Source organism: Anser cygnoides, chromosome 2 (genome assembly GCF_040182565.1).
Source record: "Anser cygnoides isolate HZ-2024a breed goose chromosome 2, Taihu_goose_T2T_genome, whole genome shotgun sequence".
NCBI classification, from domain to species: Eukaryota; Metazoa; Chordata; class Aves; order Anseriformes; family Anatidae; genus Anser; species Anser cygnoides.
In genome coordinates, this window is record NC_089874.1 from 37,773,216 (window position 1) to 37,785,597 (window position 12,382).

General features: G+C 45.3%; 1 protein-coding gene across 5 annotated transcripts in view; it reads left to right on the forward strand.

The window, feature by feature from the left end:
* Window positions 1-1,098: 1,098 nt before the first annotated feature.
* GALNT15 (polypeptide N-acetylgalactosaminyltransferase 15) overlaps window positions 1,099-12,382 on the forward strand; it is a 28,117-nt gene continuing 16,833 nt past the window's right edge. For 2 of the 5 annotated variants that reach the window (XM_013171943.3, XM_013171944.3), the window contains exons 1-4: window positions 1,101-1,294; window positions 2,235-2,777; window positions 8,100-8,266; window positions 8,984-9,188. In XM_013171943.3, coding sequence (XP_013027397.3) covers window positions 1,269-1,294; window positions 2,235-2,777; window positions 8,100-8,266; window positions 8,984-9,188 — 941 coding nt within the window. In that variant the 5' untranslated portion in view covers window positions 1,101-1,268. Of the gene's footprint in view, window positions 1,295-1,450; window positions 2,029-2,074; window positions 2,778-8,099; window positions 8,267-8,983; window positions 9,189-12,382 lie in introns of those variants that run through there. The other 3 variants (XM_066991870.1, XM_048070336.2, XM_013171945.3) reach the window with 3 other exon arrangements.

The window sequence follows — 12,382 nt, forward strand, 5'->3', positions numbered from 1 at the left end:
AAAACAAAACACAATACTACTTTCTCCTATTTAGTCCACACAAAATCTTCCTTAATTTCTCCTTTTCTTCCATATGCCTGGTATTAGGACTCCATGTAACCAAACATTTTGCAAGTCACTGGTGCCAGATTTTGCAGAATATCTCGGACAGGTCTCTTCATTTCCATTTCATTTTGTCTTTCTATGTCTGACACATATTGTTATTTAAATGAACGCTTTTGAACTCAGATTTTTTTAATGCAAATGTGTACTGCTTCCCTATTGAATTGAAAACATCAACACTTTTTTTTTCCCTATGAAAAGAAGGATAAAGAGCAATATTCTCAAGACAGAAGGTGGGTCGGGATGTTACTTTTCTGTGAATTTAAGCTAAAAAGGGAAGGCATGCACAATGGTGAAGTATCAAAATATTGGCTAAATCTTCCTTCTACCCAGGATATAGCAGTATTACATCATTTTAACAACAGCTGAGGTAGGGAAGGTGCCAAGGCACGGCAGACTGGTCTCTCTTGTTCAAGGCATTCTGTATAACACAGGGGAGTACACACAAGTGCCAGATGCTACGTGCCTCCAGCAACTGTAAGGTGCTCTCTCCAGTCCCTCCTTTTGAAACCAATTTAGTTGAAAAGTTGGTGTACCGTCCTTTTTAGCTTTAAGCAAAGAGGCTATAGGGAGGTAATGGGCAAGAAGGAAAGAAAGAATGAATGCCTGGCTCCCTTTAGAGTGTACTGCATTTATGTCTTCAGGTTTTTCTTTTACCTATAATGTCTAGAAATTTACTTTTTAACAAAAGGTGAATGCGGAAGTTCTCCAGTAGTCACATGCCTCCTAGAATTGGAGGTTGGAGCTTTTTGATCATCAAATGCTACAGAATATGGGGGGGGGGGGGGGGGGGGGGGGGGGAGAGAAAAAAAACCAACATATCCCATGTCCCCAGCATCAAAAAGGTTGGTAACACCTGAGTGTCTTCTATATTTGATCTCTGCCAGACCAAGAGGCATGTGATGCTGAAGCATGTGGACTGTCTCACCCTTTTCCCATTGGACAATCATCCGTCTTGCAGCAAAAAAATGCCACAGTCAGTGCCCACTAGCACCCTTGCCAGCAGCGTTAGCAAACAGACCTCAGAGACTGAGCTCCCCTTTTACTCACAAAAGTTGTTCTCTTTCAGCGTCAATAGTCGTTGTTCCAGCCCAGGCTTTCTACATGTTATTCCTGGACTATTGAAAACTTGAAGTGCTGCTCGCCGTGCAACACCAAATTTATGGATGAGGAGACAACTTCAGTCTGCCAGGTGATAATTTGGCATCCTTATGTCAGTGTTAAAATCCCTACAGCTGTAAATATTTATTGCAGATGAAATATACTCATATACTCCAGCTAGCACATTACCATATGAATAAATCTAACACTAAATAAATCATGCGCACTCCATCTTTTATTCAGTTTATGAAATTCTTGCTTCTCACTCTGAGCATTCTTAGCTTAATAAGGTTACTCAGAAGTCGGGTGATTCGTGGTATGCCTTGACTTGTTTTATAACACAGCATTTTGCTTCTTATATTTCTCCTCTGACAGCTTTTGCAAAGTTTTGATTTGATAGGACAAGAACAGTGAGGGCATTAGGACCAAGAGAAAGACGCACACATTGCTCTGTATTATGTCTGGCAAAGTGCTTCCTGACTGAGTGCTGTAGTTATGTGTGAAACAAAGTCAGGGACTGACTAGTTCTCTCATCTGTTGATCACAGTGAACTTGAAGCCTCAGAACGGGGGAAAGCTGTCAGATCTGCTTTCAGAGATAAGGCACATCAGACCAGGCAGCAACGGGAAACTTTGAAGAAGCAGGAAATACTCTGCAAGGAAGCTATAAGAAATGGATTTTCTTTTTAATTAGAATTTAGAAGGGAAAAAATCAAAACTTTAGCTACTTTTTTCATCAGCTAAACATGCTCTTTCCTAACTAAGCTGGGACTGTATAATAACGGATCTACTTTATCTCGCTGGATCCATGCTGCCTTTTACTACAGTAAGTGCAATATTAATAGGCATTTTTCTATTTTGTCTGTAAATAGAGAGGAGAGCATGAAACGGCATCAGTGAAATGTGAGGGGAACAGAAAATCCTCTTGGCAGATAGTGAAAACCAGTGCTTTGCTGCAACCCGAGGACTGGAATCTGAGCGATATCCAAGTGGTATTTAACATGACCATCTGTATCATTTTGTCACCAACAGTATGTTCTTGAGGAAGAAATGCAGATATGGATCACGTAAGCTGCAGTTTCTCTTGTTGCTGCTGATGCTGGGCTTTTTGCTACTGATGGTTACAACGCTGAATCCACCACCCAGCAACCAGAGCAAGGACGGGACTTTCCAGCCGGTGGAGTTCAACCCCCGGGAAGGGTATCAGATGGACTTTGCGGAGCCGCAGGAGATGCTGGACACCCAGGAGGAGAGCCAGCAGTACTACCCCTTGGACGGGCTGTCGCCGTTCATCTCCCTGCGGGAGGACGAGTTGATCGCGGCCGTCGTGTCGCCCGCCGGGCGAAGGAACCACAGCAAGGCCAGGAAGGGCTATCGCGTGGTGAAGCAGCAGAGCAGGCGGCCGGAGGCGAAGGAGGGGGACCCGGAGTCCCAGCTCGTACCCCTTCCTCTGCAGGACGGGCAGGGGGCTGCTGCGGGGCAGCGGCCGCTCGGCCTGGAAACCCACGGCTTTAACGAAGCGCTCAGCGAGCGGCTGTCTCTGCGCAGGGAGCTGCCTGAGGTACGACACCCGTTGTAAGTAAAACAGCCTATTTGATCTCGGGGAGAAAACCCGCACCTTCCCCTGACGCTGTCCCAAACCCCCGTGAACCTCTCCTCCCGTAAACCCTACGTCTCCCTAACCAAACTGTCCCCCCGCTTTGGGGCAACGCTTCAGGTGCCGCGGGAGCCGGGAGAGGCGAAAATCTGACGGGGGGGCAAAAATGGGGGGCGCCGGGGGCAGGGTGCGTGGGGGGGGGGGGGGGTTGCGGCTTTCTGGGGGCGCCAGGTCAGAAGGGGGAGGACGGGCTCCGGGCGATGTTTGCCGTTATAGGGCCCCGTTATCGGGCCCCCGTTATCGGGTCCCGTCACTCGGTCCCCGTCCCCTCACGGCGCCGCGGGCGGGCGGGCGGGCGGCAGCGCCGCCTGCTGGTGGCCCAGGGGGCTCCGGCCGCGGCAGGTGCCGGCAGGTCCTGAGGGGAGAGCGGGGGGCACGGCCCGGCCCCGCTGAGGGGAGGGGAAGGGCAGCGCCGTGAGGGAGCGCTGGGAGCAGAAGGGAGCGAGTGGCCACCCCGCCGCCTCGTCCTCGCTTGGGTTTGTGCCCCCGCTGCTGAAGGTGGTGGTGTTTGTGCTTGCTGCGCTAGGCAGGGCGTTGCCAGCAGGTCAGGGGAGGCGATCCTGCCCCCCCCTCCCAGCAGTGCTGGAGCCCTGTGTCCGGTTCTGCCCCCCAGGACATAGACATACCCAACAAAGGGCCACCAAGGGGATGAAGGGGCTGGAGCTCCTCTCCCATGAGGAAAGGCTGAGAGGGCTGGGACTGCTCAGCCAGGGGAAGAGGAGGTTCGGGGGGGACCTTATCAACATCTAACAAGTGCAAAGAAGAGCCAGGTTCTTTTTGGTGGTGCCCAGTGCTGGGACAATCAGAAATGGGAGCAAACTTGAATACAGGAGGTTCTGGCTGAACATAGGGAATGCATCTTTGCAGTGCAGGTGGCAGAGCACTGGCACAGGTTTGTGGGGTCCCCCCCTTGGAGATCTTCAGAAGCCACCTGGACATGGTCCTGGGCAAGCTGCTGTAGGTGTCCCTGCTTGAGCAGGGGTTTGGGCCGGCCGAGCTCCAACCTCAACCACTCCGTCATCCTGTGAAAGGAAACTCCCGGGAGGGAGGCAGGAAGGTGCAGATCAGGGTGTCTGACCGGCCTTGCCAAACAGCACCATAACGAGCAGCAGCCACGCTGCAAGGCCACATCAAAGAAGCTTTGCATCTGAAGTCCTACATGTTGCATTTGAAATGCTGTGTGTTGTGTTTGAAGCTCCACATACTGCATTTGAAGCTTCATGTGTTGCATTTGATGCCTCATGCATTGCATTTGAAGCCCCACGTGTTGTGTTTGAAGCCCCACGTACTGTGTTTAGAGCCTGGAGACTTGTGAACCAGTTATTCCTGCAGCCCAGGAGGAGCAGTTCATCCTACTTTAAAAGGGGCTGAGGAGTATCTATGCTCCCCTGCCCACTGGAGAAGGAATAAGATGCAGGTGGCTATCTTTCTTTCTTGCCTTCTGTAACAAAAGCGATTGCAGCTTTCCCCTAGGACACAATGGAAAGATGTGCCAGAAAACATTTTAAGACAGAATTTATATAATCATTTTTCTAGCAGTCATTTTCCCATGTCTAAAACCAGATGGTGGTGCTAAATTACGAGCACAGTCTTAAGGAAAGAGAAATGAAAGACAGGGACTGTTTTCTACATTCACTGACTAGATTCAGTGTTAATTTGAATAATTCCATTGAATAATGATATGCTAATATTATTTCGGTTATTTTTCACCATGCTTCACTGGCAGCTCTTTGAACTATGTAATGTTCAAAGGAGGAATGATGACCCTGTTTTACTGCCTGTGATGTAAGCCAAAAAACAGTTTTATTTTGGCAGCTGAAGGGCCGTCCAACAAGAGGCGGTTTTAGCTAATATTAATCTCAACTCAGATTTAAGCCATGCTCTCAGAGCTCTTGGATGAGTTTTCCTGTCTGACTAGTGACAGCCTAAGGACCTATCAACACCACAGCTTATAGAAGCCCAGATTGAAACCACAGATCTGAACATCTGAGGCTTTGCAGTTGTTCAGATCTAAATCCAGATCATAAACCTGCAGCAGAGGTCCACCTCTAAGCCAGTCCTGTCCTTCATGGCACAGCACGCAAACCACAACGATATTTGTTGGACATAATTTACTCTGGGGGCCTATCACAGCTGTGTCAGTCCTGTTTCATACTGATGTAAAAGGAGAGTGAAACAGTAATGAATCAGAATGGATATTACCCTATTCTGCTTGAATCGTGTTGCTTGTAATAATGTTTATTATTGTTTATCGGAGAGAAACTAACCAGTTGGATAAATTTCAGCAGTTTAGCTCCACAGACTCAGTTTCTCTCATTTCACTTAAAATGGCAAACCCTTCAGACCAGATGCTGTGCCTACCAATTGCGAAGCACTTCTGGATACTGTAAAATAAGGCTGGCCAGGCTTCACACTTACATACCGCCTTTTTACTTTTAAACCAGAGTGCAAGATGTAACGTAAATGCCATAAGATATACTTAGCCGCTGTTCCTTAGAAATTCACATAAAAAGGTCTGTAGTGCTTTGCATTGGAGCACTGAGCAGCATAACTACAGTTTCTTTTTATACGAAGAGTACAGAGCTCTGATGGAAGTAAACCAGAGCCTGCTGGCTGTGCTTTGCCTTGACAGCCCTGGATCCAACCTCCCCAGCTGGCAAGCGATACCTCAGACCTCTCTCACCAGACCGCAGCATCTAACGTAGCCCGCACCTCCTTGCATGCCTTTCCAGGTGAATGTTTTATGCTACCTTTCAGAAAGTAGATGCATAAAACTGCATCTCTTCCAGCATTCTTACTGATCCTGCAGTAAAACATACCTCGGTGGATAAATCAGGTGCCTGGTTTAGTCCCATTCCTTCGAGTAACTGTTCTGACACAGCCAGGGTCTCCCGGTGAACAAGCCTCATAACTTGTCTTGTGCTACAGAGTTTTTCTCCCACACCAAAATTCATCCTCTAAGGTACTTTCATCCCTCACGGTGCTATCAGTTTGTCCTGCTGCCATTGACACCCTCCGGGGACTGTGGACCTGAAGTAAGCCTGTCAATGTATCTTCTTTGAATTCTGCCTGAAAAAAAAAAGGTCCATTTTCCTCTCTTGGCCTTGAGCGTCAAACCATACGTATGCGGGCAAATGCAAACACACAAGTATCTAAAAAGGTTTTGAGTTTTGTTACAAATGCGCAGCTTCCACTTGAGTGCAGCTGGGAGCTGAATCTCAATGAGATATTTTCCTGCAGGTGAGTGGGAGTCCTCACTGGCAGAGCCTGTGCCCTGTCAGAATTGCTCTCCCGTTCCTTGCTGCATGTGACAATTCCTTATTTTTCACAAATTGGATTCAATCACTACGCCTTATATCAGTCACAGCCCCGACTTTCTGAAATGTCAATTTATGACAGACAGCCTGTGGACCTGCTCCAAATTACAGGGAAGGCATTGCTGTACACCAGTACCCTTTCTCGTTTTTCCGAAGATTAGATACCCACATTGCAAGCCTTTGCCAATCTCCATGGCAACTAGATACTCACCACCTAGGCTACATATTCAAGTACAGTTATTTTCAATTATTTTCCAATTAAGATTCCACAACAGCCTTATTTTCTTGCTATAACCACAATACTAGCAACACAGCGTTGCAGTATGATGATGGAAAGCACAGGTGGTTATAGCTGTATTGTGTATTCCTGTTTGGAAGCTGCCTGTTAGTGAAAGGACAGCATCAGACCTTCGCTTTTCTTAATTATCTCCAGATTATTCTGCCTGAAAAGACAAATACTGCCAAGTCACGAGAGCATCCTTTTCTCCATCCTGCTGAAAAATAGACAAAGTCTCCCATGTGCAATAATGAAACAACAGCATTGTTGATTATAGACGATTAGTAACACAAGAAGAAAATACATTAGTTACAATGTAAAAATCATCAGGAAAAACGTTTCTCTCCATAAAGAAGATATTAGTGTAAAATATTATAAGTATTGTGGCATTTTAAAATCTATATTCCCAGAAGTGTATCTGTAGTATTCATTTATTTGTATTTGTTATTAAATCATTCAGCCTGTGGATTCTATTAAATGATAAGCAGCTTTGTGTCTGGGTGGCGTCTAGCATGATAGGGCCTCAGCCCGTGAACTAAAGCGCTAAGTAAAATGGCAATAAACATAGCAATTATTAAAATGATATCCCTTACATGAGCTTCTGCTGCAGCTGAGCTAGCTGAGCAGCTAATTGTTTAATAAGCACTGTAAATCTATATGGTGATTTGCTTGGCAATACAAGAACGCTGAAATAACAATGGGCCAGATTCATGCGATGGGTTTTCATGAACTGACACCAGGGACAAAGCTGGATCAGCAAACAACCTTAGAACCAAAATCACATACCACCATCTCGTTCACTTTTTGTCATGTTGGCGTTTGATGTTTTGATGTGATGGGTGCAATCCTGGCACCAGGGAAGGCTGGGGAGCCATGGGCCCCAGCTGGCGCTCTGCAGCCTCTCCAGAAATGCCACACCGTGCCCCTTGCAGCCAGGTTTCTTGCAGTAGACTGTAGCAGTACCTGGATTGTAAAGGAAATAGCAGAAAAAGGCATAGGGATAATCCCCCCATCTGGGAGCCTCTTTCATCAGCGACCCATTTTTGTCAGAAAGAGCAAGGTGTACAGGCTCTATAGTCTGTATATAGGATTTACTTTCTGATTTGTATCTGTATTTGTTTTCATTACCTATGTAGGGGTCCATTTCTTTCGTGTACCGGGATGAGATGTTGGCTTCATTCACTATGCTCCTGGTCAGGCAGGCCACAGACACACTTATCTGTTGTGCAGATGAGTTTTTTTAATTGTTAGCCTCCGAGGTACTGCATTTCAACTTGCTCTTTTCTCTGTTATAGGAGAAATATGGAAGGGTTGTGGGGGGAGGCTGACTGATCTGCTTTATCTCCCTCTTTGCTTTGCTGTAGTTGTCTTCAGTTTCTCTTTCTTCGCCTCAGCCAGAACACAAGAACCCCAGAATACAACAAAATATTCCTATATTTGTATTTCAATTATTGTAATGTCATTCTCATATTTTTACTTTGTGTTCCAGTCTTGGGACACTTTAGTACTTCCTTTTCTTCCTGAGCCGAGCTCTTGAATTTCTTTCCATCCCTGAAGATCAAGGTATAGCCTGTAACTCTGGTCTGAGATAGAAGTAGCCAGTTGTACCCGTGTTACTAGTGTCTCCCTCATTTGATCCCATGCAGGTGCCTGCAGCAAGAATATGACTCCAGCCTGCCTACTGCCAGTGTCATCATCTGTTTCCATGATGAAGCCTGGTCGACTCTGCTGAGAACGGTGCACAGCATTATGGACACAGCCCCGAAGACCTCCCTCAAGGACATCATCCTAGTAGACGACCTGAGCCAGCAAGGTAGCCCACACTTCTTTGTATGAGAGCACTGCTTTCCAAAGCTGCAGGGAGGAAACTGTCCTCCTCCAAGAACTGCATGAAGAGAGGAGAAGGCAAATGGGACCTGCAGGAAGAGAGTTAAGCAAAGCCATGAGTTGACTGCCAGGTTTCACTCTCCCATCCCCAGAATTCAGCTTAGCCTTTCAACTTTGAAATGTTTCTTTTTTTTTTCTTTCTTTTTTTTTTTTTCCCTATCACTTCCAATCACTCTGAGCTTTCTTACTTTAAAATAAGTTCACAGTATGCAAATCTTCCCACTGGACCAGATCTGCTGTAATAATTTCCAGACGTGGACTTTGGCTGAAGCATGGAGTGGAAAACTCCACATTGCTAAAGTAATCCCAAGTGCTTTGGGAAGCCAAACACCTGTAGTATCTCACTCTGATCTGTGCCTTTTATGAGATGATGAGAGTATCCACCTTTTGGTGAAAACAGGAGAGGAGGATATTAAGTTTCCCAGAGGAATAGCTTCACACTTAGTGAATCTCAATTTCCATTAGTCTCTACTTCTCTTTGACATTACGCTGCTGTGGGAGTGTTTGGAACACGGCCTGCTTGGCCATATAAAAAAAATGCCCCCCAAACATTTTACCAGCAAACATTTGACATCTCCTACTATCTGTTGCTTCCCTGTAAGAGCTTGAATCAAAGCTAAAATGACCCTTCTGTTTATGACAGGGCCCCTGAAGTCAGCCCTGAGTGAATACATCTCAAAGCTGGATGGTGTGAAACTGATCCGGAGCAACAAGAGGCTTGGAGTCATCCGAGGTCGGATGCTGGGAGCTGCACGAGCAACTGGGGACGTGCTCGTCTTCATGGATTCGCACTGCGAGTGTCAGAAGGGCTGGCTGGAACCCCTCCTCACCCGGCTGTCCAGCAACCGGTAAATACAGAACCATGGGATCCATAAGATCACGGAATGGTCTGGAATGGGTTGGAGGGGACCCTTAAAAATTGTCTTGTCCAACACCATTGTCCTCATTACTTCTCAGCTCTCTGCATTTGCTAATTCCTGTTGAAAAAGGTGTACTTGGAAAGATTTGGATTTTTTTTTCCAACCTTGCTTGGTTACCTTCTTCCTGCTGGTCACATTGCTTTTATTTTCTACTTTAACACCACATACATCACCATGTTATGTGGGAAGCAGGGTAGGTCACGCAGCTGATGACCCTCATTTTACACCCAGAGTCACTAAACTGGCAGAGTTTACATCTAGCCATTGTTAGAGCTATGAGAAGGCTTCCTGGTGGTCTGAATTAAAAAGGCTACAGTCTCAAGCCATTTGCAAATTGAGAAATGTCCACCAGAGAAACTACTGCAACACTCCATTATTATTTTTGCTTTTTAGTTGTCTCAGTCATGAAGCCAAGGATAAAATGGGAGTGTTTCCTTAAAGTACTTTGTCCTCCTGAGCCTGCTTGGTTACATGCCAATCTCACCTGCACCATCTCTGTTCCACAGAAAGATAAGACTTTACAGGCAGCCTCGACAGCTCTAGTTGACCTCATATACTTTCACTGACACCAAACTCACAGAAAAAGATACAGATTCGTATTTTCTGAGTGTTTCAGATTTAGGTAGGTACTTGGGCCTCCTCTCTAACATACAGCTGAGCTCATCCGTGTAGTCCCCAAGTCCTTCAAAGAGATTAAATCACTGAAAATGTTTCTAGAATTACATAGAAGTAAATCCTTTATTAAAGGGACTTTTCTGAAAGAAACGTTTGTACATTAACTTGTCTATCATTACCCATAAGCCACTTGAGAAAAAATGAATAATTGCTTGAGGGGGTAAAAGAAAAGTACATCTTTAAAAGTCTTACCAGACCACTAAAGAGTAGTAATAAAGACCTTCAAAGGCCGTTCCCAGGCACTGGAACAAACTGCTTTTATGGCTGATTATGTTTGCTCATAAGAGAATTAATTTGAGCTTTTAGAAATGATTACATCATTCATATGAAAACATGAAAAATACTACAAGCTAGTGGAATGCAGCCCTGGGATGTCATGACTCTTCTTTTCTAAACGATTCTCATTGGAAGAGCAGATTCTTTTTTGTCTGCTGACTTAATGGATGGCTTATTAAAAATATGCAGATTTTTCTGCCTTGAGCTCTAGCCAATTGTTGATGTTTGTGCAAAACTCCTGTTTGTATCAGTCGGTCAGTCCTTATTTGAGGTTATATTGCTGAAATCACAAGAGCTGCAAAAAGCCTTAAAGGAGAGCTATAAAGTATTACTTCGGGAGAATTGCAATGGCGTAAGAGAAGCTGGGACCCTGAGGTCTCCAAGTGTAGTGATTCACGGTCAAGAATTCTCCCTGCCAAGGGGATGCCAAACCACCGAGCTTACCAGAGCTCTGAGATTTCTGTAACACCTGCACTAGGGGGTGAGGAAGAAGGATTCCTTTTCCTTGTAAGGCCCATATGCTCATTCGTTCCTCTATGAGGGAGAATTTAACACTGAATTAGCTAATGGCTAATTGGACTAATGGGGAAAAGGTGGAAGGACTTTTGGATAATAGTATGGGCTAAATCATCCCTTTCTGCTTGCTGTACCAGGCATTGTGTCTGCTGCTGGAAGTTCTGTCACCCTAGTGTGGGGAACCTTTTCCACTCTCCAGTGCACAAACAGGAACGCTCAAAGGCATCTGGCAATCAGTTTCCCTCACTGTCCCTGCTTCCCTAACTGAAAAATGGTGATAATAACACTGACTTGATAAGGAGGTTAATTCATTATTTTTCCTAAATTGCTTGCAATGCTTGCGTGGAGATCACTATGGAAATGTAAAGCATTAGCATAGGCAACTTGGCTTCATTTAGCAGTTGAGGAGCTGTTAAACTGAATCATGTCCACTCCCTAAGACTGCCCAAATGAGGAAAGCACAGTGAAAAAAAGTTTACAGTGAGTAGTGAAATACCCCCCATTCCTCTTCTTAATGTACCAATCAAGCTACTACCTGCGCTCTTGTGCTGCAGAGACAGGATGGGAAAACACTTAATCATGTAGAGCGAGTGAATTGTTAGCTGGCAAGGACAAATGCAGCCTTTCCAAATCTCAGTCCTTTGCCAGAGTTTAAGGGAGCTGGGAGAGAGATTTTAGCTTTGAAAACTGTGAACAAGCCCAATTTTGAGATGCCTTAGCAAGTCTACCACTATTGGTATGACGTTAGTGATGCACAGAGATCCTTTGGCAAACTGAGACCCCACTGCGGGTTGAACATACCAAAGGGGAGATATTGCCAGTTTTGAGCAGCCTGTAGTAGTAAGAGCCATGAGAAACATGAGAAATATTATCCCAATTTTACAGGTACAGACATATTTGTCAGACATTTGACTGCTCTGGGTGAGTGCATTTCATCTCCCTGCATGAGGGTTTTATTCATTAACCCAATCAAAATTGTTTTCTCAAGAAGTATTAAGTCTTTCTAGAATCATTACATGTGCATTTATGGACACCTTGCCTGGGACCTGCTCTTTGAACCATGCCTAACAAATTGACTGGGATGCTGTGCATCAGCTTAGTGTATCACCTGAGAACGGTTCAGTGGTTTGTTAAGCATCCCCTGACATTTCGATTATCCAAGGATGAATACCACAGTCACCTGGACAACATTAGAAAACTAGATGAGACGCCCCACAGATCATTTCATTTGACAACTGTTTATGTTCCAGCCTAATTCCAGGTGAGTAGCATGGTGCGTAGGAATGCAGCTGTGCAATTATTACAATCATCTTTTGAGGCTTTTGCCTTTTCCAGGAGACAACTGCTATTCAGTCCAGGGGCAGTGAAAGGCAGGGGGAGCATATAGTGAACTGAAAAGCATATAGTGCCTGAAAAGGTTGTTGCTTTAACTTAAAAATAGTGACCATCATGCTGAAGCGTACGGTTCCTTTCTTGCAGCAGGGTGATTTAAATAAAATAAAAAAGGTTCAAATTGTGGTTCCTGAGAATACTGCATGGAAGCAAAATAAGGCTTGATTATATTCTTGAAAAGGAATTCCAGCTCTAAAAGAGGCATGGGCACCATAACGATGCAGGGGGAGATGGCTTGCAAGGGGGTAGCTTGCCCTCAGGAC